This window comes from Hirundo rustica, chromosome 6 (genome assembly GCF_015227805.2).
Source record: "Hirundo rustica isolate bHirRus1 chromosome 6, bHirRus1.pri.v3, whole genome shotgun sequence".
Lineage (NCBI taxonomy): Eukaryota > Metazoa > Chordata > Aves > Passeriformes > Hirundinidae > Hirundo > Hirundo rustica.
Genome location: NC_053455.1, coordinates 46449481 through 46476618, shown reverse-complemented (window position 1 = coordinate 46476618; position 27138 = coordinate 46449481). Strand labels below are relative to the sequence as shown.

Here is a 27138-nt window from a genome sequence, read left to right as displayed (position 1 = left end):
AGTGCACCAAAAACCCAGACTGAATTCCTGCCCCTTTTTCAGGCCACAAGTCTCTGTCCTGTGTTTACACTTGTAGGTGATGGTCCTACACTTATATGTTTCAAAATATGAGGGTGGTTTTTTTGCAGTCACTATTTTTATGGGTATGTCACTGCCTTTGTGGGTCAGTTTTTGCGTCTGCAGAATGGGAGTGAGGGTGTTAAACTTGTTTTTGAATGAAAAAGATGTTATCTTGTTGTGTCCCTATGCTAGGTACTTTTTATCCTCTCATATTCTAAACAGTAAAAGTCAGCAAATGTTTTGCATGGTGTAGAGTTCTCAAAGCTCCTACAGCTAACGAAGGCAGCCAGGCAGAGAAGAGACATCCCTGCTGACGAACACCACAGAATAATCTCAAGGCGAGAGGAATTGATTCTGTGGTCAAATTTATCTTATATATAGCATCTCTGACATCTAATAAAGGTTGAGTTGCACTGTAGTTTGGGCATAATTAGGTAAAAAGGTCACTAAGGCACAAGATACAAATCAGTGGGGAAGCTTGCTTACCTAGTTTTAATACTGATTATAGTTTTTGATCAGATTATGTCATGTGGGAATTGTGATGGATGTGTGTGTTTATGTCAATAAATGTCTGCTTTGCTTAGTGTTGTAATTTTTTTAACGTGCTCCTATGGAAAAGGATTCTTCTTTCATATAAGTGTTTTGTCTGAATAGAGACACTCGTAGTAGGGAATGAATGTGGTAAAGTAACAGGAAGGAAAGCTGTTGGTTTCCCAGATCAAGAATGGTAGAAGTCCATGCTGCAGACAGACCAAAAGCTGATTCCCATGTAAAAAACTGTAATCCCATGTCTTCCCCCAGAAGAGATAGTGTGATAGTTCATTGTTAAGGGCTGTTCAGCACAGCCAGCTCTCAAATTGCAAGCACAAAATATTGATGGTATTGGGAAGGTAAAAAAATATGCTTGCTTTGTTTGCCAGGATTTTGAAAGTAATGGCTTTTGTAGGCCCTAGGAAGTTTTCATCATGCTTCAAACCATTTCAGGGAAAATGGAAATACTTGGCTACCTTTGGATAGTGTCTACATTGTGAAAATCAAGCATAATCACTGTGATGGATAATTATATAGGAAGAGCAATAGCTTCAGGAGAATATCTCTAGGATTATACTGCCTTGAAAGGCGTGACAGTACCGAGATGTTGTTTCTGAGAGTTCAGGTCTAAGTCAGTTTAAGTGGAGCAAACAGCTTGGATGATGGCTTTTGTCTAGTCCGCCTTTCCTGCTTAGGCACTTTTAGCCTCCTGGAATTGATGGTGAAGTTGCTTTCTATTTGGTTCTGATTTAAGTGTAGTCCTAAACAGATCTAGAGTTCTGTACTAATATCATCTGACTGTGTTTGTGGATCCTCCTGGCCAGCTGAAAAATAGGAAAGTTAACTTCTGAAAAATCAAATGGCTTAAGAAAGGCACTCAGAAAGGCCATGTTTGTAGTGCAAATTTAAAGTAATGTTGGATTTCCTCTTAAGATGACATTAAACTTAGTTTCTGCAGATTGAAGGGTTTTCTATTAATATCATCCTTCCAGTTAGGAGTGCTAAAAACAGTTTGCATAAGAATTTTAGAGTTTATTTTCCTACTGAAATATCAAGAACATGGATATGAAAATCAGCTTTTGTGGAAGTCTTTATTTAAATGATGCAGACAGAAGATGCTATTTCCAGATAGGACATTGTCAAACATGTATTTTGTAGGTATACAGTGAAGAAAGAAGAAACAAAAGGATTATTTATACAGGAGAAAAACCAGCAGAAAAATATTTCTAAACACAGGCCTCAGAAATATCCCTTGAAGACTGCATGTTTTGCTGTGAAAGCATCTTCACAAATTCTTGTGTGTAGTAGCACTGTGACAACTTCAATCTCTTCAAAACCTGCTTCTTCAGAATGGTGTTTAGTTCTTTTATTGATCTAATTCTTTTCACCAAGAATGACCCCAAGAGGTGACCTGTTCTAATAAGATGCTGTCTTGTTTTACATGCTAACAATGCATAGTTAGTTAAAAATAAAACTAACAAAAACTTAGAACCCCAGGGTAATCACCGGTTCCAATAAAACTAAGACTGTCTCAAGCAGTGCAGTGTTCATATTCCTTTAAGAGGGTTAACCTAATCAGTCTTTCTAACTGTTTTTTCTGCTATGATCATTTGCAACAAATTGTGCTTGTCTCTCTTGCCAGCTGCATCTTTTCAATTATTACTACTGTTAGTTGTTCTTCTCAATATATATCAGCAGTTTTCCTGCCTTTCCCTCTAATAGTATGTTTTTATTTCAGGGAGTTGATTCACTTGCTCACTCACCTTTCTGAAGCTCTGCATGAAGCACAACTTAAACTCATACTGGTCATCCCTCCTGCAGTTGCAGCAGGGTAAGTATTCCTGTTTAGATAGCAATTTCCATGTGAGAAATACTTTCTTGTCTGATAATCAAACAGTAAGTTCAAAGCTTTGTTTAAAGCTGTGCAGTTTTAAAGAAGAAGAAATTGTTTGGGTTTGATCAGTAGTCCTTTCTGCATGTGTGTTGCACTGAATAGTCTTGGTAACTATGTGCACTCATACATACCTCTTAATTTCTGATGTGATAGAGGAGCCAACAAGGAGAGATCCTATGCTATGTTCTAAATTATTGTTCTAATAAATTCCAGCTGGGGTGTCATGAGAGCAGAGTAGAGGGGCAGACTCCCCTCCCTTGACCTGCTGGCCACAATTCCCTTGGTGCAGCCCAGGATGTGGTTGACTTTCCCAGCTGTGAGTGCACAGTTGCTAACAATTGCTAACAATTGCATAGTTGGCAATGCAAGCTTATTTTTTCCCCACCTCCCCCCAAGTTTCCTTTCTTCCTTTAAGCTGTTCAGCAGCCTTACGCCTGCATATGAAAACTCAGTAATGTGACTCAAATGGAGAAGCATTGTTAGGTACTTTTTCAAGTGAGAGTCAGTTGGCAGTTAGTGAAAAATGTGACCATTTCTTATTTTTCTCACCTTGGGCTGTACAGCAGTATGGATAGGCTCACAGCCAATACAGATTATGACAGCACAGTTTTAACAGCACAGTTTCAGGACAGTGTTGTACAGCCTCCTAAATTTCTTGTAGGCTGTCACATCTTTCAGTGTACATTCATTTTCAAAGTGCTAAAAAGGCTGAGAAAATTGAATGCTTGAGCAGTCTGGTGAATGTTGCTTCTGTGGATGGACTTTTCTCTGCAATGACATCAAGTTTTTGTTGAGTTTTATGAGGAGGTCCTGTAGCATGCTGGGGAAATAAAGCATTTCTGCTTACAGCTGTCTGTGCAGACTTAAATGCATGTGGCTGAAAAGATTCAAGGATCCTGTAGTAGGTGACTAAAAGGTTTTCTGTCTGCTGAGATCAGTTAACATCTGCCCTATAGGTGTGGTGTCACCTCTTCTGTAAGTTAGTAATGTAACCCCATCCAAACTAATTCCTGAATAATGGTACTTCCTATCATCCTAAGACTGTAAGCCCAGAATAATATCTACCTAGTTTTGTTCTTCAGTAGTTGCCTGAAATCTGATTGCAGTTTATTTTCTGTGAAGTATGTACTTGAGGGTATTTCTTGTTTCTTTATATTTTCCTCTATTGCATGCTATAACTGATTTATATCCTTATGAGAACTAGCTAATTTAATGCAAAAATCCTTTTGCTTCCATGTGGGGTTGGCCGCCCAATTTTGACAGGCAGAGAGAGGGAAACAATATGTTGAAGACTGTGGCAAAAGAAAATAATAAATTCCATGTAACTTGGTAAAGTAGACAGTTTTGTAAAATATTACTTGTGCAGAGCCCTTTACTTTAAGGCCTAGCTGCATTTTGAGGAGATTGTTTCCTATTCCTTAAGCACCTATGCTTTTACCTTGACTCTGGATCATTAATCCTCTAATTTCTTGCAGATTTCTCTGGAAAATTGTGGGTTGGTATGCCTTTGCATCACATGGCTTTTCAGTGGTGCTAACAAGTACTTTGAGTTTCTTCTGATTTGGTTAAATCAAAAATAATGCAAAATTATTATGTCTTATCTCCTGTCTGTCATTAATTCCAGTCTTTCATGCTGCCCTCTTATGTCCTACATCTCATCCCAATTGATAGTTACTTTAAAAAGTAATTTTCTGTTGCTATTAATTTTAGTCTATTGCAGGTAAAGCAAAAGAGAGCATTTTAAAACATTTTTCTAAAGTGCCTTATCAGTCACTGCATCACACAGATGCTTTTTAAAATGCTAATGCATGCTCTGGTAGAATTTAAGTAATTGCTATAAACAGTATTCACGTTTGAAATGCATTTGTGCTTTTGGTGGTAGGGAGAAAGTGGAGAATAGCGCAAACCTCAACATTCCTGTTCATTGTTATACCTATTGATGTAGGTCAGCCAGAGGGACCTAAATCTGTTTTGTTTCTGTAAGTCATGTGGGGCTCTACAGTCCATTTTTTCTAAATCCCTGAACAGCAGTTGGAGGCTCTGTAGAACCTCTGTATTCTTAAACATGTTTTGCCTGGACCAGAATTTGCATTTTTAAGGTAACTTTCAGGACTGTTTCTTTCAGGACTATTTCTCTGTTGAACGCCACGCTGAGGTTTGGATCTTGTGTTGTCATTGCTGCCTCCTGCTGTCCTGCATATTGACACAATAGGGAGGTCACAGTTCTGGAACCTTTCTGAACTGAGATTTAGGGGTGCACTGCTAGAGCTGGAAAGAGATGCCTATCTAAAGTGCAATTTTTGATCTGAAATAAGTTTTACATGCCTGTTCTTAAATGGTCTGTCTGTAGAGAAGCTGTGAGAAATAACAGCTGTAGTTTATATAAAAGAATCTAAAAGTATAATTTCTCTAAACCAATTTTTTATATATATATATATATATATATATATATTTATGCATTCCTAAAATTTTTGGGATTTATCCATAAACTTTTATGACCCAGAAGAATTCAATAATCACATTCTTTTCAATCAAAAATCTTACATAAGCCACCTGTCTGTCTTCCATGTATGCGTTCTTACTGCATTAACTAGAAAAAACACTTGAAGTTTTTGAGTAAATAGGTTGTTGCAGATAGATTCATAACTTACAGAAACAACTAAAAACATTCACAATGTCCATGTATAATGGACATTATATTAGAAATATATTGGATTTAATTATATCAATAACAAGAATTCTGAAATTTTATTTCTGCCTTACTTGATGTTTTGGATAGCAGCTGTACTTGAAAATATTTGATTTGTAGGATACAAGGCTTCAACTGAAAAGTGCCTGCTACTGGGTATTAAATGTCTTGTGTCTTGAAACCACTTTGGGTTTTAACATTTCCACATGGTTGAAAGTGTGTTTAATGCATCTTACATTCTTTAGTTTTTGGAATCGCTGTAGACTATTCCTCAAAAATACAGCTAAAGGCATGGAAATAAGTACTGTCAAGAATCAAAAAATATATCAGAGTTCAGCAGCTGGCAATAGACGGATAAAGGAGACATGAGCTATATGTGGAGTATCCTACCCAGCTGGGATGTTAGGAGCTGAAACATTGTCCCTTTTGTGTTCTATGCTGATTAAAATTTAAAGAGCACAGTCAAATGTAAGCAGTTTGTTTAGGAATTTGTAATTTATACTCTTTTGATATGCATTAAGATCAAAGCAGTCTGTCAGCAAATGCTATCTGAAAGAAGACACTGAAGAGCTAAAAATACCAGTTTGCTGAGGGAAAACCCGTCTGCAAAATGCAGCACTGCACATGAGATCGAGTGTGGGATGCAGGAAGAAAACATACTGGATCATCTGTTTAACTTCTCAAATTCAACTTTTGCAACAAAAACTAAGTGAGACTGATCCTCTACTGAACCTTGCTTTAGTAACTGAAGGTGCTAGTGGTACCTTTGGATTTTGGTTTGCTTGTAAAATATTCTGGACTAAAAGAAAACTTCACTCTTTCTAAATCCACACATTTTTATAGCTTTTCACAACATTAACCAGGGACAGTTGAGCTGGCATAATCAAGAGTAATCAAGAGTTGGGAATGTGTTTGGATGCTGATTGGAAGGCAGGAACCTCTCTAGTAAGATTTACTGTCATAGAGAATGCATGTAGAGCTCCCATGGCGGAAAACAGAGATTGAGATAGTGTTTTCATCCACCTGATGTCCATGAATTGCATGATTTTCCTGCAAATGTAAATGATTTACAAGAGAGAGGAACAGCAGGAGCCACAGCTATTCTTTACAAAGTGTGTATGTGTATGTAATTCTCCTTTGTGCATTGGAGTCCTGCAGTTGCAGAGGTCTGAAGACACATGCAAGGATCGCAGTGGTGTGTAAGTGGTTGCTAGAGCAGATGGTTTGCTGAAGACTTCCACTCTATCTTTCAACAGAATGTCTCAAAAAGTTAGAATTTTTCTGCTTTTAACATGCATAGACATTGGTGCATGTATAAACCCAGGGCATATGGCTACCCAGGACATAAGGTCAGTGGCTAGCCAGGCATATTCTGTCCATTGCTGGTGGTGGGTAACCATCAGTAACCATTGCTCCTACTAACCCTGGGCTTGATTAAATTCCTGCCTTAAATATATGCAATTCAATGTTTTATTATGCTGCAGAAATTATACTGCAGAAAGATGTGTAGATGTTTTTATGCTGATTTCACAAGCCTCTTTCCAAATAGAGTAGCTGTGCTGGAGTGAACTACCTTTATGCCTAAATATGCACTTGCATAAAGATGTTTGGGGGAAAAATAAATATGGCAAATGGACCTTGAAATTTGGTTGCACCTGTTCTCATAACTCATAGGCATTGGGTTGGTAATTTTGTTTCTCTGTACTTAAATTCTTTATAATATTAGGAATGTATTCTCAAAATGAAAAGTGAGACTTTGTATAGTAACTCTTTTCTGTCTGCAGGTAAATTGAGTTTCATCTGACTAGATTATTGCATGTTTTGCCCAGGTTCAGCAGCCATTTTATCGACTGTGTTTCGCAACTACTGTCAAGAAAACAATGCGTTAATAAAATTAAATTTATTTACGTAAGCTATCATTGGAGGGAGCATCAGTAATGTTCCTGTTTCTTGCTGTTCTGAGAAAGAACAAAGACAAAAAGTTCCTGGAAGCTGTAGCTACAGTGTTGTCTTCAATGGGATTCTCAATCTATCCATGCTTGCATAACCATTGCCTTCCTGGCATTTGTAGTCCATTACAGACATCTGATATAAATATGTGAAGTCTCAGTATACATTCATTAAAAGCTGTTCATTTTGTTAAACACAGTGTTAAATAACTCTATTTAGGTTGTTAGTGATTGCTTTCCTTGGGCTTTTATCATCCAAAGAAGTATAATGCCTTGGACAAAGTAGAAGTAAAAATGGCATTGGTTGTGTCACTTCATAATATAATACTATACTTTTTATTGACATTTTGATGGTTAGGATATGCACTAGGCAGTTTGTCCTGTGTGATGGATATCCTTTTAACACACCTCTCTTCAGGCTACGAGACAGTAGCTGCTCCTTGAATAACAGATGATTGTTTATCTCTTGATGTTGTACGGAATCCCTAAATGAGAGAAAGTAAACTGTGAAGTAAACAAGTAAACTGAGGTGCTGAGGTGAGAGGCTGAACTGTCAGTGTGATCTGGGGTGGAGCACTCTAGTGTGCTGCCCAGGGGGTTTCCTGAACTGGAAAGCCCTCAGGGAACTCCAGGAGGAGGTGAATTGGTTGAGGAGTATCCAAGAGTCTAATAGAGAAATGGATTACAGGAATCACACGCTACCTTCCCTGGTAGAGACCTTTTAGGCAGACAGGGCACATGTAGCTACTGCTGCATTTCTGAGAAAAAATACCAGGAATCTGCTGAAAAATCCATAAACTTTGGAGCTTTGTATGCATCAATCATAATTAAAATGCATGGAAGACAGTGTTAGAAAGAGATTGTTTCAATTGTTTAAGAAGCCTCAGGTAACACAAAGTAGCTTTATACTTTTCATAATTTTATCAAGTCTAGCACAATAATAACTAGATATGTCAAACCTTGATCCTTGATTTAAGTAATTGTATGCAAAGTAGCTGCTGTTCTTAGCTGTGTTTTAATAACATGCCTGCCAGTGCAAAGTAGAGGTCAGTGAGGAAGATGGTTTCATTCAGCTTTGTGGGACATGGTGTTGGGGGTTATTACTAAGGGTGAAGCACATTGTAAACAAACCACTGGAGGTATCGCTGTGCTCGCATCATTCTCAAAAAATGCTATTTTTGGCAAATTGCATACAGTTTAGCTAGAATAATTTGTTATCTCCTGGCTAGTTTCTGATAGCATATATCAAAGCAGTATTTAAATTAAAACCAAACATGTTTCACCCTGATAAAAGGTACACTTAACCTCACAGCTTCTAGAAAAATTTCTGTCTTTATTCACTTCTTGAGGTGCACAGCTGTAGTACAGCTTTCATTTTAAAGCTACAGGAGCCCAAACCACTTTCTCTCTTCAAATATTTGAACATAATGTATGTTCTTGTCTCATCAAAATACTGCAAGCATCCCCAGTTTTGGATTTCATATTTGCATATGTAAGGGAAAAAAATCTACCGCTTCTCTTTTTGTTACTTAAAACTTTTATAGGTATGTATTATCAGTATTTTCCAGCACTAAACTGCCACTTCTTCAAAATTAACATTTCAGCTACTCAGTATATTCTTTATTCTTGCTGCAAAAACATTGTGGATGTGAAATATGGTCTTAAGTATCTTCGGCCTTTTATTTGTAGAGCTGCTGTGCAATGAAAATTACCAGAATCTATGCAGTCTTCATTGCTGCTATGCAGTAGCAGTCGATACCAGCTTAGTTTTGCTACTCTGCCTCTTGGAAAGATTGGCAGGATGGCAGACATCTCATCCTCCTCTTACTTTGTGCTGTCATGCTCTTTTCTGCACTTTCTATAAATATACATACACTGGAAAGTAGGAAGAGCACACAATGAATAATTGCTCATTGACTTCACACTTGCTCAGCCTAATGGATGCTGCTGTTGACCAGTGTTTTGCATATGTGATAAAGGAAATAGGTGCTTTGTTCTTTTAGAAACTGATTATTAACAGATACTTGTAATTATATTTTTGTTTTATGTCAGTAATCTGTCATCTTTAGAAGTTGCTGCAGATTCAATTGCCTTGCCATAACTTTGTGTATACGGAATGATATGTTCATTGGTTTACTCTTCCTGTGTATATATACACACTGTTTTCCTTAGAAGTATTTCTAGCAAGTAGCAATTCTGATGTAGAATATGCAAGTAAACAGCAGGGTAATTTTTATGATAATGTATGGTAAACAAATTCAGTTAAATATATGCAGCTTCTAATGTGTCTGTTTTGGAGTGAAATGGGAACTGTCACTTACTTTTAACATCATTCTCAGGAAGGACTATGTGGGACAGAATGTAGAGCCTTGAACTTTTGGTAAGTTAAGAATGTCAGGGATCAAACCAGCGGGAAACATATTGCTTGTTTCAGATGAATTTTCCTATTATCAGATTAAGTCAAATAACAGTATGTTAGAAAACCAACTCTGTAGAATACTGTTTATTAAGTAGGATTCTGCTTTGCCAATACATACACTTAAAATTATGAGAAGTTAAAATATTTGTGAGAAACCTGGTCATAATAATCTTATTTTGTTGGAATCATTAAAACTGTTGCTTAATTTTTCTGAGCTTTCCACATGTCTAATCTTTCTTACTTTTCCTTCCAGTTTGACTAATGAGGTCACAGAAAAGCAATCAATTCTAAAAATTATAAGTGTTTGTTTATTTATTGTAGAGTTAGTAAGTATATACCAAATATGCTCTGCATGCTTGCTGTTGCTGATAAGGAAGTTTGATGCTGGAAGACAGTCTCTTTGGACAATCAATATACAGAAAATGTGACTTGGGAGGGAAAAGCTGAAAGCTAACTATGCACAGTTTCATATTCATTGTGGCTAGTTGGTAATAAAACTTTAGCCTCTGTTGTTCCCATAGTTGTCCATCTTCCTGTAAGTATCCTAAAAAAAGAGACTGTCAGGAATATGGAGAGTACAGTTACATGTCAAGAGATTTTTTAATTGGGCTCTGTGCATGAAATTCAGCACTCAAGAAGCCACAGAAATCACTCTTAAGTGGGCTGTCTAGGCTAACTGATGTAATCATTTTTATTGCATGTTAGAGAACCTGTATAATATGTTTGATTTGGATCACAAGATACAACTTGAGATGAGTTTATACTGAGGGGAAAAGAAAATTCAGTAGGAAATTATTACAGTCTACTTCTGAGTAACAGTTACTGGAGCAAGTTTAATAATGTCCTCAAGTTATGGTGATGTTATTAAATCCTGCTCATAATCATGCTACGTGGGGAAAGCTACAACTAGGCTCATGTTTTTCCCCGCATAAAGGCTCAAAGTATAGGTCTGTCAGTTACATCTCTTTTGAAAGTGAATTCTGTTAGCTACAGTAAATTTAGATGTTTGTTAATGGCTCTAAACTACGTTTCCCTTGCTGACGACTTCCCTGGTTTTGCTACTGTTTGTTGGGCTGCCAGCTCAGTACAGTGTGGCTCTGACTGCAGCCATGAGATGTTCCTGCATTTTGCATAGATTGAGAAAGGATTCAAGAGGAAAAAATCTATTCTTAGAACTGGCTCCTTGAAAGACTGTACCTTACAACAGAAAATCAATGCAATGAAGGTCTGACTCTACTGGCATCTTCTGAAGCAAGAAGAAGTTCCACGCATGTGTTTTTGAATTCCCACTAGGAAGCATCATTAAAATAATCTGTAGGTCAGCTAACAACAGTCAAAGAGAAGAAAGGATGGAATATATTTTTCTGCATATCTGTCATTTGTAGCTCTACCAATTCTGAACCAGCTGGTGTAGAGCAATTACTACATAAGTTTCAGTATTAAGTTGGAAAACGTTCCGAAAAACAAAGAGAAGAAAAATGGTGAGCATTTTATGCAAGGAGGAATTAAGGCTACATTTGGTGTGTTAGAGTTTTTAAATTAGGCTCATATGCTCCAGAGTACAAGTTTGTTTTGCGTGATGTTCTGCTTTTGGAGCATGGCTTGCCTGGGCATTAAGCCCTGGCATGAAAGGCACTAGAATAGTTTGGAAATTAGGAGAAGCAAATGGTGACACAGTGGATGTTCATTTGTGCATAGTCCTTCTTAAATGGCTTCTATGAAGAGACTGAAGCAATGTAACAGAAGCAGCATGAAAGGAGTACAGTTGACCTTCCCCAAAATGGAACTGGTAAATACAACATGTGTCAAAATTAATTTTTTCTTCTTAGTAGTCAGATTGTCTAGTTTTGTCAGATGTATATTTCTTATGTTGACTTCAGAGTTTTAGATATACTGTATTTTTCAACTGACTTAAGAATTTGTAAGTGACTGGTCTGCCAGCATGCCTCAGCTCTGAGGACAGCAGTTTTCAGGCTTATTTGTCCCTAGCCGTCTGCTGAGATTTCATGCTTTCTTTTCAGGATATATATTGCTTGGCATGTTTCCCCTTCTTGACTTCAGTCTGGTGTAAACCAGATGGGCCACAGGTAATTAGTTTGGCTTCATGAAAACTGTCTGGGCTACTCCATGGCAAGAACAGATCGCGTGCTTCTCCCTATTTGGAGAGCAAGGACTGCAAAGGCAACAGCTGGGATGGGATGTGTATATTAAAGAAGAGTGCCAGCCCTTAATGTTCTGCAAAAAATTCATTAGGTACAGAGATACCATTCTGCTTCCTGATAAAAATATAGCAAGTTTTCACTTGTCAGTCTGTTAGAATTCACAGTCCCCCAGTGATATGAAGCTCATGAAGGAACCACTCCCAGGGCTTTTGTGATGTGAATCTGTAGCACTCAGTTATAATTTTCTTGCTCACCGAGCTGTCTAGGTTTTGTTGGTTTTAAAATAACTATCTTAATCTTTCCTATCTGAGACTTTGGTAAAGAGATTTTTGCCATTGAGAAAATTTGAATACCGTCAGTAATGTGATTTTTGTTTTTCAGTAGAGATGTTTATTTTAAGTTGTGATTTTTTTCTGTGGACAAGGGACAGATAGCCCTTATGCTCTGGAGGCATCTGAGTGTCAACGCTGCTATCATGAAATACGTGCACCAGACAAAGACAGCGCACAAGTAGGGTTGCAGGTTTTTACTTCTGAATTTAAGCTACTATTCAGAATAATAGCAGAGTATAGTATTGGAAGGTGCAAATAATAAAAAAGTCAAAATAAACAATAAGTACATTACTTTTTCTAGAAGTTTATCTAGCAAACTCTTAAAATCTGCAAATGAATGGATGTCAGAACTCCCAGACTACCAATCCCTTTAGAAGGCTCTCCCTAATGTCTACCCCAGGTTTGCTAAAGCAGTTATCTTGGGATATTCAGACTGCTCCAATTCATTACAAATTAACTACTAAACTGTTGTATTTCCATTAAAATTCCCCTTTCTCGTTTGCTCATTCTTTTATAATTCGTGTCTCTTGGGATGATGGGTCTCTCTCTGACTTATTAACAATAAGGTGTCCTTTCATATTCTGTAAGCAAAATGTGATTTGGAGATGTTAAGATGGGCTTCAGATGGAGGGAACTTCCTACTTTTGTTTCTGCTTTTATCTGTTGCAGCACTTTAGTGTGTGGAACTGGGAGAGTGTTCTATGAGTAGAACCAGATGAATAACCATGACTGGAAGAGTGTATGTGACCAGAGGTGGTTGCACTGGCTTTATGGAATAACTTTTCAGTTTGATTTTTAATTTTATCTTAAGAGGAATAAGACTTTTGTCCAGAGATCATGCTTCACCTCTTACAACATTTTGTCCTTTAGAAAGGAATTAGAGAAAAAGAAATCTGTATTTCGAAGGCTGGTGAAGTTACTTGAATTTACAGTAAGGATGTGCATTTTCTAGAATGCCTGAGTAACACGCATCTCTGCAAAAGCCTTGATCTGTTGTCTGGGAGGAAGAGAGGTCAGAGGTGGAAAACACGCTGTGCTTTTTGCAATCTCCATTCAGCTGCATGGAATTCACCCCCACTATGTAGTAAATCTGCTTTTGTCTACCTGAGGATCTCTCTTTTGTTGGTTAAACATTCAGTATGGTCATGTTCTTTTGACAGTAGCTGTAATTATTGTTCATGGCATTAAACAGCAGTATTGTTTCAAGGTCCTGTTGCTGACTTGGCTGCTTCATACAGTGCTGTTGTAGACAGACCTTAATTCTGTTTTTAGCCTGATTTCTGAGATAACAAGGTGTCTGTAAGCCTTCTCTCTAAGCCTTCTCTCTTAGATTTTTCATCTCTCTGCTAAAGCTTTTTTGGCACTTGACCAGTTTCAAGCCAAATTGACATAGGCATAGAATCTTAATAGTCAGGTTCCTGTTACTTAATGAAAAGATCTATCTGTCCAGATGAAGATAGGAAATAATTTTTTTTCCCCAAGACTCAGCTGTAAGAGGGCATTGTAAATGAAACATCTGTAGGACACCAGAAATCCAGTTGCAAAACATCCATGGAAACCAGGATTCATGTAGAATTGTTTTCTAAGTACTGATAGTGGAAAATTACTTCAGTGGGCTGTCATCCTGAGAGTTTTGAAAAACCTAAAATGTGAAAGGGTCATTACAAAACTGTCAAGAGGATTTTTTTTGAAAAGGAAATGGTTTCAAATTGAACTTGGTTACACATTTGACTGTTTCATTATCAATGCCTATAATTGTGTGATGAACAGGATAGACATTTAGCTCTTTCTTCTATTTTCTATAGAACAGACTTCATGCAGGAAGAAACTGTGAATTTTTATTCAGTGATTGTGCATTAACTGAATTCAGTGGTCTGTGTTCATAAAATGTAGTAGCATTATATTGTAATGCTCCTATCTGCAATGAGCTGTGAAAACCAATATATCTCATGGTGAAGAAAGATTTGCAAACAGTTGCTTTACAGAAAATTATACATGACAAGAAAATTAAGTCATTACTGAACGGCTGACTTCTGAAATAGAATCAGTGGAAACAGAAAATCAATCAGTTTTCCATTATGAAGGCTATTCAAAGATGAGGATACAGGAAACTTCTCTTTTATAAAGGAGGGCAGAGGTGAGGTAACCCTGCAAGAATGCAGTTTGAACTTGAAGGGAATAGCAGTCAGTTAGAGGACCTTTTTTCTCCTTATTTCATTTTGAGAGTAATTGTAGTGAGACAAGAAGTAGTTGAGAATGTAGATTCATTTGAAAGTAAATGAAAGCAGCTTTCATTGATGAAGAATTTTTTCCAATCTTTCAATATGAAAGACTACAAATTCAAAGCCTTACAAAAATACTTATCAGTAAAGCATTAATGGGAATTTTGATACGTATGACTGTACGTAATTTGGAAGATAGAATTTGGAAATTCTATATGGAAATACCAAGGAAAACAGGTGGTTTCTTCCAAGTCTGTGATGTTGTCCAAATAATAGGGATTTTTTTAATATACATGTGGCAGTGTGCCATTGGGAAATGTTGATAAATTCTCAGGAATGTGCAGATAAGACTTATGCTCTCAGGGGAATCACTGTTCTGTGAGTTCTGCCAGGTTGCCATTGCTCTCTTACTTGAAGGGGAGAACTTGTAAAGATTGTGTTGTATTTCTGAGGCCTTTTACGGGAAGGATTTCCATGGCTGTTGTGTAAGGCAGCTTCTTTACTGTTTGTTAAAAGGAAAATAAGTCAAAGATAAAAAATGTCCACTTGAGGTAAAACAGCAGTGAACTGGAAGGGAAAACTCTCATTTTCTCTTTTTGTTCTTTGACCCCTTTTCTGCACACCCAGCAATCCTGTGCCCTTTTTTCTGTCCTTAGTGCTAATCATTTCCCTGCACTGATAATTTCTACTTGTAAAAAGTTTTTGTAGAAAGCCACCTTATGTATGGTGCCTTATCCCTTAAATGTTGAGCAGGAATGACAGACACTTCTTAAATTAATTCCAGATATGTATTTTTACAGGGCTAAGTCCATATTTCTTACACTTTTTAATAAATATTTTAAAATACCATAAAGAATAGATACTGTATCCATTACCATAAAAATAGATACTGTATCCATTAGAAAGACTTGTTGGTCCAAGGAATTTGAGTATTTACATTTGGTTGGTATTCTAGAAATACAATCCTACAGATTTTTCTAGAAAACAGAAAATTAAAAAATTAAAAAATATGGGATAAATATCATTCTGTATTAACAGTTGTTTCAAACCAGAAAGAAGAAAAACTAAAGCTTCATTTCTTTGAGAGATGCTTTTCCTTTTCAATAGCAAGGAAAACACATTCACCACGAAGTGTTAGTTTAAAATATTAATTATATAAGATAGATGATACAATTTGATTTTCCTTTTACTGTAGAATTTTATATCATCCTCATTACCAGTGTCTGAACATTTTCAAGTCACTCTTTAAGTGACTGTTTCACTTTTGATATCTTTTCTTATGGAGATTTGTTTATGCATGTCATACTTTGCATTGGTATAGTCTTGCTTAGGTATTTTGCCTGCCTAAAATGTGCTTGCCATGCAGATAAACCACACACCCTTGTATTGAAAATAGAGCACGAAGTGTAAGATGAATTTTTGGATATGGAATTGTCAATCAAAAAAGTAGGTTGAGTGATGACTCAAATCTGAACACTTCCTAGCTTTGCATCTGCTTTTCACTAGAGCATTTATCAGTGCCAGAGAAGCTCTTTCCTGAAAACATGGAAAGCATATTGGGTAAAGAAGACATAAAAATACAATATAATGCCTGTTTGCATAGGTTGAGACATAATACTTCACTGCCACATTGAAACTGCTTTGAAAGGAGCCAAAAACCCCAGTGCTTTCTCAATAATAGTGCAAACCAAACCTGTAACTGAGGCATTGCCTGAATAAGTTTAAGGCCTACTTAATAGTAAAAAAACCTCAAGTATCTCAGATTAAAAAGAAAAAAAACAACAACAAAACTGTAGTTCCTGTTGACAGTGTAATGCAATGGTTTTTAGCAATCCCAGAAAAATCAGTCTTGTCCTTTTGTCTTTCCTTTCTTCCCAGTGTCTGTTTCATTGGGATATGCACTGAGGAGCAGGCTTGGTTGTAGATTCAACTTATATAGTTCAGTTTTTCAGTTGGTTATTATTCACATTCATGTATTTTGTTCAATCCAAATTACTGAAAACCCCCATGGATGCTGAATAGCAATAGTTGATACTAGCAGGAAGGCCAGGGAATTTCAACCCTTTGAGGATAACCATAGCTGAAACTGGTTTCATCCCAGTGCCCTGTGCTCCAATAGGATCAGGGCAGTGTCACCAGGCCCATCACTCGTGTGACCTCCCCAGTCCCCCTGCACCACGGGACAGTGCTGCCCCGGGGAGTGAATCCTGGCATGGACTGAATCATGAGGGGCTGGAGCTCCAGGGCTGGGGACTGAGAGGCTGGGAATACCAGCTGTGCCAGCTGGGGCATCCTTTCTCCATCCTGTCTTTATTCCTTCTCCACCCCTGCTCCATGATTATCCTTCTCCCAGCTCTGGGAGGGTTTCAGGATCTTGGGAGAAGAGTTTGGGTTTGGTTTTGCAAATGGGCTGAGAGGAGCCCTGGCTTGCTCAAGACCAGTGGAATTTTAAGAGCAGATTTGCAGAGCAAACTCAATTATTACTCTTGCGTCTCCTGCAGTTTCTCTTCTTTATAAAGTTTTAAAATTAAACAAGCCATGTTAAAAAATAATCCCAAGTGAAAGTGGAGTCTATCCCAGTTTAGCAGACTGGAAATATTCAGCAAACTGGTTAAGTTATGCCAAATTCTCTCCAAGACAGTGGGATTTAGGCTAGAGTGTTTTAGCAAACAAGGGTAACTTTAAATACAGGGTCTTTTTTTTGGTGTTTAAGGAGGTTTAGGTTGGAACCTTAGGAGAAGTTTCTTCACCCAGGGGGTGGTTGGGATCAGGCTCCCCAGGGAAGTAGTTGCAGCACCAAGCCTGACAGAGTTCAGGACATGTTTGGACAATGATTTCAGGTATATGGGGAGATTGTCGGGGCTGTCCTGTGCAGGGCCAGGAGTTGGACTTGATCCGTGTGGGTCCCTTCCAACTAGCACATTTGATGATTCTATGTATATTGTACAGAGCTAATAAATGATGATGAACCTTCTGCCACTTCACTGACTATTTTGGAAATGGTTTTCAAAGCTTGGAAGAATGACAAGCTTTTGGCTTAGACTTGGAAAGTATTACTTTCCTGGACTTTGCATATTCTCTGCCAAGTCTCCTGACTTTCTGTACTGGATTTCTCAACAAAGTAGTCAGTAGAACATACCCGATCTTGAGTAAAGTTTACATAAATATCAGAATTATTGGAAAACCTCCAATTTGAAGTATAATAGCTGTCGAAAAATATTTAGGTTTTATCCTTGAATGCCAGTTTTCTTGACTCAGAAGAATTCTAAAGGCATGAATCAAATTGTCTTGGTTTTGTTCCAGTGGAGTTTCCCAAAGTGCTTGACAAGAACAGAGTTGACTGGTTGTACTCATTGAACTGGTGTGTGGTGCTTGTTAAGAGTGCTGCTGGTTTAACACTATATGTTAATGGACAAATGTTAATGTTCATGGCTGCTGGGTTTGTTCCAAGTTGGAAATCTGTGCCCTTGCCACGCAGATGGCATTCCTTTGTAACAGAAGTAGTTGAGTTACAAAATTGCTTTGGAGAAAATTATGGCAATATCCATTTTAACCTGTGGGTTTCTTCTTAAGTTACACATGCAAATTTCATTAAAGTACTACCCGGCTAAATCTATAAAGCAATCCAACTTGCCCTAATATCTAATACACATTATAATTACTTTTTATGTTTTTCCCTTCAGGAGTAATCACAATCAATTTACTGAAAATGTGTTTTTCTGGAGTTTTGAATTGGGAAATTGCTTTGCCTACAGATATCCAAGTTGCCATGGCATTATTTCAAAGATCTATTTATTATTTTAATTGTTGTAGAACAACTGTGGTTTGCAATTACAGTACATCACAAGCAGATAACTATAAAAAACCTGAGGTCCATCAGTAGGTTCCAGAAGTGAAGATTTTTTTTTAAATTTGTTACAACCCTTGAAGGAAAATAATGGGATTTCTCCTTCCTGTGACCAGTATATCACTGGTTCTAAAAATCTGATAGGCATGTAATATGATTTAATCTGTTACTTTGTAACCTGCACTTTGTTCACCTCTTTCCTTATGCAGTGGAACACAAAGTGTCCTTGTGAACTGCTAAATGAACGCTGTTATGCTCTGGTGATCCATGCAGCACATGTTGTTGGATGTAGAATTTGCACACTGATCCAAAAGGGATAAAGGTCAAAAAATGTGTTTTTTCTGCTTATTACTTGCATCTGTCACTGAGCATCTTTTTGATTTTTACATTTAAGATGGAACGTGAGTGGTTTTAAAAGCATACCTTGCCTAGACAAGGCTTGGCTTCTAATTTCTAGACCAAGGAGCAGGTTCTGACACTATTCAGAAAGTCTGGATTCTCCAGTCTCTCTCCTCTGCTCTCTAGAGGAATCTTATACAATCCTCTAAGTCTGCCTCTTAAATGGCAGAGATGCACCACAGAGTTTGGAGCTGTTAAATTACATTTCCCTCCCCTCTCTCTTCTTTTGCAAGGTCTCCCTGTGTATGCTGCTGTCCCAGATTATTTGGGACTATATCCTGTTTGTCTACCTGTTAGTGTCATGTTAATATGCTTCAGAGTCCTCTGGTTGAGGATAAGGTTCTTCTGGCAGTAGCTTCTCCATTTTAGTCCAGTCCCATCTTTGCAATGTGATTAAGGCTGCCTTAGGTTGCCTGCTGTGCTCTTTGTGCTGCTATTTTGAAATTACAAACTCTCTTTGAAACAGATTCAGTGTCTTCAGGCAATTTGTGTGAATTAATTGTTTCCATCTTGAATGATTGAAGGAAGTCAATAGTATCTCTGAGTCCAAAACAGACAAAATATACACACCCTCACCCATGAAAATATGGTAGATATTAATCCATGTCTATATTTTGTAAATCAAGAGAAAGCAAGAGAAGGGGGGGGAAGAGTGGTTTTCCATATTTCATACCAAGATATACTGAAGGCATAACCAGACTTTAGTCTAGAAAAGTTCATAGAATGGATTTCTTCTTTATTCTCTCCTGCCCAAAGAAAGAAATGGATCTATTTTTTTCGAAAGAGAACAGGTTTTCTTTCTTAAGTATGGTATAAACTGAAATTGTTCTTTTTGAGGTTAATTAAAAAAAATAACTTTGGTTTGTATTTTTCTTTTAACAGCTGCATCCATCCATTTATTTAAGTTTGCCTGAGAGAACTTAAATTTTGTAGGTGTCAAAACCAGTTCAACAGCCCAAGCAATTAAAGATTTTGTAAAAGCTTTTACAGTTCAATTGATTACTACCTAAGGCAATTTGATTAGTCCACAGCCCTTATAATCACTATTGTAGCTATGCTGGAAATGGTTATTTGGTAAGTATGCTGTAGAAATATTATTATTCCCACTGGCCACCTATATAGCATTGAATTTTTTTGTTGTTTGGGGGATTTTTTTTTAGCTGTTTATTACAAAAATGGCACCAAAATACATTTTTTTTTGATTGACACCTCAGAATGAAAGATTTTTCCTGTATGATCAAATGGTATGAAACCCAAAGGAAAGAACAAGCCTGGTTATTATAGTAATTTATCTCTTCCTGTTTCTGTTTTGCTTTGTTTTGAAAGGACCAACCAGCCAGGAATGTTCACAAAGAAAGAATTTGATCAGTTGGCCTCAGCAATAGACAGCTTCAGTCTCATGACATACGACTATTCAGCACCACATCGGTAAGACTCCATCTGACACCAGAAAGATCATTGAAGGAGCTGATTCCTGCTTAGGTCCGTTAAATCCACAGTACAAGTTCATTTTTTTCTAATAAAGTGGATAGTGCTTTGTACTTGTACGATACAAAAGTTCTGGATTAGTAATTAAAATAGACAGTTTTTCCAGAAGCTGATAACTCTGTACATTTTTAACAGCAATTTGTATCTGGGGTTTGGATATCATGTAAGACTTTGTACTTCAGCTAAAAAGGTACCTGACACTTACTTGTTTACAAGCCAGGTTCTTTTGTTTTGAGTTATTTAGCACAGTTCTGCAGGATAGGTATACTAATATAATAATAATAATAACATTGTCAAACAAATTAGCTTTAAACAATTGAAACTTCATTTGCCTTTAAATACGAGCAGAGCTGCCAGCAACATTGCTCTGCTGTATTAGCACGTTGAGTTTTAATGGCACAGGTATCGTAAAAGCTTTGAGGCAGATAATTAGTAGGGAGTAGCAGATGTTCTTATTTGTGAGACTGGGATGTGCTCTTCCTGCTGCCATGCTAGTGAGTGCCTTTTGTCATGTTAATGTTTGAGGGAGAGCCTGCTCTCCTCTCCAGTGAGGTTGGAATGGAATGAGCACAATATCCCGACGTTCCATACATGACAATTCAATTACTCTGTGTATTAAGGCTATAGTCTTTTTCTTCATGTAGCTTTTTGTTAGGTACTTTGTAGGTTTTTTCCCATAAATAAGTGTTACACTATCACTGAAACTTATCTTGCTTACCAATCACTAATTTTATAGTTCCTTCTACAATGGTAGATTTTGTCCCAGCATATTTCGCGAGTTTGCAGTAAAAAAGTTGAGGAAAAAAACTGAAGTCATACAGAGTTTTGAATTATAGCGTAGGCATTGTGCAAGGCCCAGTAACAATGTGCTAAGGGGAAATAATTTCTTACCTCTAGGAAGGAATTCTGTGTCCCTTCACCTTAGAGCTGAATAAAAAAGTCAAGAGTGGGACAATTATGTTTTGTGCATCAGCACTTCAGGCTACTGATGAATGTGCATTTAACCTTGAGAGAATTGTAGGTTCATCTTCACTGATTTTTGTGTGCCGTAATTTTCTCTTTACAATTACATGGTCAAAAAGAGAAGGTTAAGTGTGAATGTGTACTTTTTCTGACAAACTGTTTGATTTTTGCTAACTTGACAGACCTGGTCCAAATTCCCCCCTTCCCTGGGTACGAGCTTGTATTGAAGTACTGGATCCTGATTCAAAATGGAGGAATAAAATACTTTTAGGACTGAATTTCTATGGCATGGACTACTCTGCTTTGGGAACCTCTGGGGAGCCGATCCTTGGCAGCAGGTATGACTTCTCATGATAGTAGGTACTTCAGTACGATATAGTCTCACAAAAATTAGAAATTCAGAAGTATTCCAGTTTAGAAATATGGATGAGTTAGCAACACAGAAATGGCATAAGTGATAAATCTGTCCATAGCTCAACTGTTATGAGTATGACCTGTAACTTCCTTCCCCGTACAGAAATGCAGATAAATGGCACAGTTATCCTGTCAGAACTCTTATGCAAAAATGGTTTATGTAGTTTTCCCTCTTTCCTCCATTCATGACTGTACATGCAGGTTGCCATCTTTGTGTTAAAAATGTTCTGCAGTATTCTCTTATGCTCTGTATCATTTTGGGGGTTCCTGCAGTTGTCCTAATGATTTTCTCTCGGCTGTTGAAGTTGTTACCTGTTACTTTGAATTTTGATACTGGTTTCCAACAACAATATGCCACCAAGTTTCTTTTTGGTAGAAAAAGCTGCAGTAAGCTCACCTGGAGACAAAAATCTATAACAAGATAAAAGGAAATATTCCAAAGCCAGCTTGAAATTTTATATTGATTCTCAGAGGAAAATGGTTGGTTTTAGTTTTGAGTGATAACATGTAATAACAGTGAGCTTTGCAGAAATGCAGTCAGGGTATGGTACATCAAGCCAGTAGAAAAACAAGAAAAACACAGTGAATTTGAGGAAAATCAGGTTTGTTCAGAAATTTGTTATTAAATTATAAAATAGAGTGAAGCCAAGTAGAAACAAACCTAAAGCACACAAGGTAACTGTTCGCACTTTCCCAGGTTACTAAGTTCATTACCCCATTATATTTGAATGTAATACAAATTGCTGTTTAGGCATTGAAATACTATCTGAGGTAGACTGTGTAAAGTAAGGTTGAATTTTTTTGTGTCTGTGCCTACAGTTACACAAACACTGTTGTCATTGCACCTGCTTCTGCTCTCTTCCTGCTTCTCCTTTGCTCTTTGCAGGGGTATAATACTGTAAGACAGAGTTTTCTTCCAGTGCTGATCTCTGAATCTGACTGAATAGCAGAAAAGGGGAAAAACAAAGTCATTGTTTACAGTGAAAGGTATTTAGCAAGTATTCCAGAATGACTTCTGTAAAGTTAGTGCTGATGGTTACTCAATAGTCAAAGCATTGTTGATTTTCAGTCCTATTTATACAAGCTCAGCAAAATTATGTAGCTTTACTGTAATATTTATATCTCCTTTTGTGAGTGGAGTGTAGCACTATTTAGCAGAATAAAAGGCTCTTACTTTTTTCTGAACTGCAACTTTTGAAATTAAGTTTCTACTTGAAAACCACTGTGCACTAGGATGGCATCTACTTTTCATTGGTTCTTCTGGACTATGTTGTAGTATTAATTCATGCTTGTTAATTAATGGCAAAAATATCCTAGCCAAGAGTCATGTATGATTAAGTTTAACTGAAAGAGGCTGTTCACCTGTATGCAGGACACTGGTGCACAGTATGGTTCTGTTAACATATTCTTCACTGACAGATCATGAGGTTGTAGTTTTCCGAATAAGCAAGGTTCTGGACAAAGTCTTTAAGAGGCTTTGAATTTATACATAAAACACATCAATTTCCTCTTTGCTGTGTTACCCGTTGGTTAATGGTTATGTTTATTTTTCTAGAAATATAGCTCTAAGCATTCACAGTTGTATACATCATATAGTAATGTAAAAGTAGAAGACATTCAAGGTAAAATAGCTTTAAATTAGGTCAAACTTCTGGCATAAAGAAAACAGAAAAAAAGGGGATTTTAGTGTAAAATAAGCTTTCTGCCACTTAATTGGTATCAGGCCGTTTGTAAGGAAGTCTTTTGACCTGCAAAAAGTGCTGAAGGATTGATTCATTTCGTCTTTAAGTCACTGTCCATTTGTTGTAGTGATAGTGAAGCTGAGCTAAAGTACTGGTATTAAAATCAATTCACAGTTTATTCAGTTAAGTGCAGTCTGGTGTGTGTCAACTTCTTTGTTGTAGATTTCTGCTCAAGTTTTTGCATATGAAATTTATTGTAAGTACAAGTCTCCAGCATGGTAGTGCTCCTTGGCACACAGTAAGGTGCACAATTTCTTGTTGAAACATATTCATTGGAATCTGAGCCTGTTTAAGAAGAGAAATGCAGAATTGCAAGATTCAATGGCAAACTGCGTATTCTCAAGTTGTTTGATGTCAGTGTATTATGCACCTTAATTGATTATTAATAAAGTATGAGCATAGAATTGCATGCAGAATGCAGAAATCTATGCTGCTCTCGTGTTCATGTTTCTTTAGGATAGGAATTATGTGATGGAAGGAGATGCTGAACATAGGTAGATTTTGTTCACTACGTTATTTTTTTCAGTCCAGAAATTCATAAAATAATTTACAGTAGAACTCCTATTTGCATAAAATATTATTTGGCGGTGCTTTTTTATTGCAGAATGTAATCTAAAGGTAGAATTACTTGCAAAGATATACAACATTTTCATGTAATATCCTATTTCTGTCATACACACCATAAGAAGTAACAGGTATATATGTATATGCTTGCATGGACATACATCTATATAGATATATCTAAAGATTAAATGAAATGAAAACAATTTCTCTCCTACAGCAGCACAATTTAGTTTGTCCTTGGGTGTTGTTACAATAGGAACTACAATTTATATTTGCAGCAACAATTTGTTTCTTAAAGCTCAGTCACAACTATTACTTATTAATACAATGAGTCAGTCACAGAGATCACAGCACTTTCTGGTGCTTTAATCAACCAAGTACCACCTGGTTAGCTGCAGGGAAGCTACATTTCTGTGTATATTTCATTGTGACATCATTTTTATGAAGTCCTAAGCTGGAAATAAAGGTGGTCTGTTTGTGATCCTCCAAATCACCTGTAGTACTTCTGGCAATGTTTTCTGCCCTCTGGCTGTCAAGAATCGGGTATCTGAATTGTTAAGATGCAGAAATGAAGTAATTCTAACTTTCCACTGCATTAAAATCCTGTCAGAACATAACCATCTGATGCTGCTGACTTGATTTTCTAGTGATCACCTAGTTCCAGCATGTCCTCTGTTGATACTGTGACCTGACAGTGTTTCCTCTTCACCTCACAAGTGTATGTCTTGGGTAAATAATTTTTGGGTATACTCTGAAGCTTAAGAAATGGGTTAGTCTTTCTGAGAGATCTTTGAGTCCTTTCTGAGACGTGCAGGAGGTCAGCAAGCCTCTCAATCTCACAAGCTTCTGACTTCCAATGTCCAATTTTTCTGCCTTTAGTTATCTATTCTACAGAATCTCAATCATTGGGACATTACATTTCAGTTGCAGTCTTGTTTTGCCTTTTCATGGGAGGTAACACAGCAGTGTAAGGGTGTTTTTTATTCCATGCCATCTAAAATCTGTATCCATTATGACCTGGGCCAAAAGGGAGCTGATAAACTTCATGGCTAGCTGTGAATTAAAAGCAATGTGAATCAAAGGCTGTCATGTGGCAATGGTGTAGCTTACATTAAATAAATCAAAATTCTTTATTGAGCACCTCCCTGCTAAGTTTCATGTGATAATGTCTTCTTCTTTTTTTTTTTTTTTTTTTTTTTTTGTATGGTGTTGAAAGAGGGAAAATACAATCTCTAAAGTTCTACCTGGCTCTATGTAACTTTCGAATATATCCTGCATTCAGGCTACTTTTCTTCCAAACATAGCCATTGAAAATAGATATATGAATAACTTGATTGTTTTGAAACAATGCTGTGTGCTTACCTTTTATTTAAAGTAATCTGAATAAGGAATTTTATGTTAATTTTAAACATTTAAGAAGATTGATATAATAAATTGCCAGCTGAAGCAAGGGAGAAACTAATTTTACAATGTATTGTGCTGTTCACAGACAGAGGATAAGATGACTTGCAAGCTGTGTGAGGATGTAGAGGATGTAGAGTTCTACTGAGAATTTCATTGGCTGCATGCCATTCTGTAAATACCACATAAAATGTGGTACTTAGAAACAGAGGTGAACTTTTTCTCTGAATTATCATGGCAGTGTCTTTATAAGCAGCATTTTAAGATTTGGGCCAACTGTGGCTCATTATTTTTTCTTATAGAAGTTAGCAAAAAGCTTGTGCCAAGAACTCTTATTTTTGAAGCTGCAAAGCTTTTACAACATTTCTCTTTATGCTGTAATTCTCTCAGGATTTCTATTACTTTCCTGTTTGCTAGGGTTCTGTATCCTGATTTAATCTATTTTGTTCATAATTCATGGGATTTGGGGGAAATACTAATATTTCAAATAAACCAATGTACCCATTAGCTTTGTATGAATGAACAACTTGACCTGTTGTGCACCTTTCCTCTTTACTGAAGAAACTGCTAAACTGTTTCTTCTTAAATTGTACTGCTGGGCCAGATGGTAAAATCATGGCAGTGACAGGAGGAAGTCACAATCGGGCCTGGAATCAGAAATTATTTCTGTATTACAGATGTCTAAATATTTCAGGAGTGTTTCAAATGTTTTGTTCTCTTGAATTCCCTCTGGTATATTCTGGTAATTGTCCCTGCCATGGTATATCTATCCCTCCCTCCCTTTAGGAATGGAAGGTGAGATTGAGCTGTAAGCTGGAAGTGTAGGACTAGTTAATTCATGTAAGGTAGATAGAACATCTTACAAAGTAAAATTATGGGTCATATTTCAGCTTATCCAAATTGACCTTGTGAAGATAAATAAAAAAGCTGTTATAATTGTTTTTAATGTAAAACACATTCTTATTTATTTTGAAATGAGGGAAGGGTGGCTTTTGTTTATTAGGCAAATGACTGGTTCTCAAATTCAGAGGTACAGTGGCATTGGCTGTGGGTCAGTGTATATATCAGTGAATCTGCATTAAAAAACTGGTCAGTTGTGATGTACATTTTAAATACTGTGAAATGTGCTCTTCTCTGTCTCCAGTGGAGTTTTTTAATAGTAAATTTGCTACAGGAAATATTTAGGCAGTTAAATATTGAAAAAATAATAAAGACATAGTTCTTTACTGTCTTGTTTCACTCCAATCATTAGCGTGATGAAATTAGGAAAAATAGTTCTGTGATCTAAAACTAAGAGCCAGAAACCTTTATTGTAAGGCAAATTTACTTATGTGCCTAGATTTGCTTGTGGGTGTTTGTGCATGATGTAAAGTGAAAGAGTCTCGTTGCTTTGATAGCCTTATTGGGGCTTGTGAGATCAGTGATGATGGACCCAAAAGCCGTCCTGTCTCTGATTGAATCTCTTCAGATACATGATGATTAATAAAGAAAACAGAACAGACAGCACCAGGTATGTATCCAGATCACTCCACTATGAATCCCTTTGCCCCATCCTCTCTCATGCTCAGTGCTGAAAGGGGAATAATCATTAATTTTGCCTGGTGTTGTCTGTCCCTCACAAGATACCCCTTGTGTGGAGATCCATTGCAGTTCAGTTGGGAATGAGTGTGAAAAGGGCCTCCTGAAAATGCTTCGTGACTTCATACCTAGAGTCAATGCACTGTGCTGCCTTGTTGGTTTGTGTGCAGTATTCCTCTGGGAATCTAGGGATTCTGAAGGCATAGCACCCTCTTTTGGAGCCAAAAGGCAGCAGCCTGGATCTACCCACCACTGACATGGATGAATGGGCTAAGGTGTTGGCTCCAGACAGCTGGATATATTTCCCTCTTATTTCTAACAGGGAGAGGTTTTGACCTTTTCCCAAAGTAAAAAAAAAACCAAACAAAAAAAACCCCAAAAAACCAGATCCTGAAGTTTTAGATTGATTGCCTATTCTCTTTACTAGAAAACTAGCACTAGTAAGATCATTTGTGTTTTGTTCAAGGAGGTGCATTGTTGGATG

General features: G+C 37.1%; 1 protein-coding gene across 2 annotated transcripts in view; it reads left to right on the top strand.

Moving 5' to 3' along the window:
- The window catches only part of CHID1 (chitinase domain containing 1), a 111858-nt gene that overhangs the window by 17328 nt on the left and 67392 nt on the right, over positions 1–27138 (top strand). For both annotated transcript variants that reach the window (XM_058420961.1, XM_040068725.1), the window contains exons 8-10: positions 2330–2422; positions 19831–19932; positions 21138–21293. In XM_058420961.1, coding sequence (XP_058276944.1) covers positions 2330–2422; positions 19831–19932; positions 21138–21293 — 351 coding nt within the window. The remainder of the gene's footprint in view (positions 1–2329; positions 2423–19830; positions 19933–21137; positions 21294–27138) is intronic.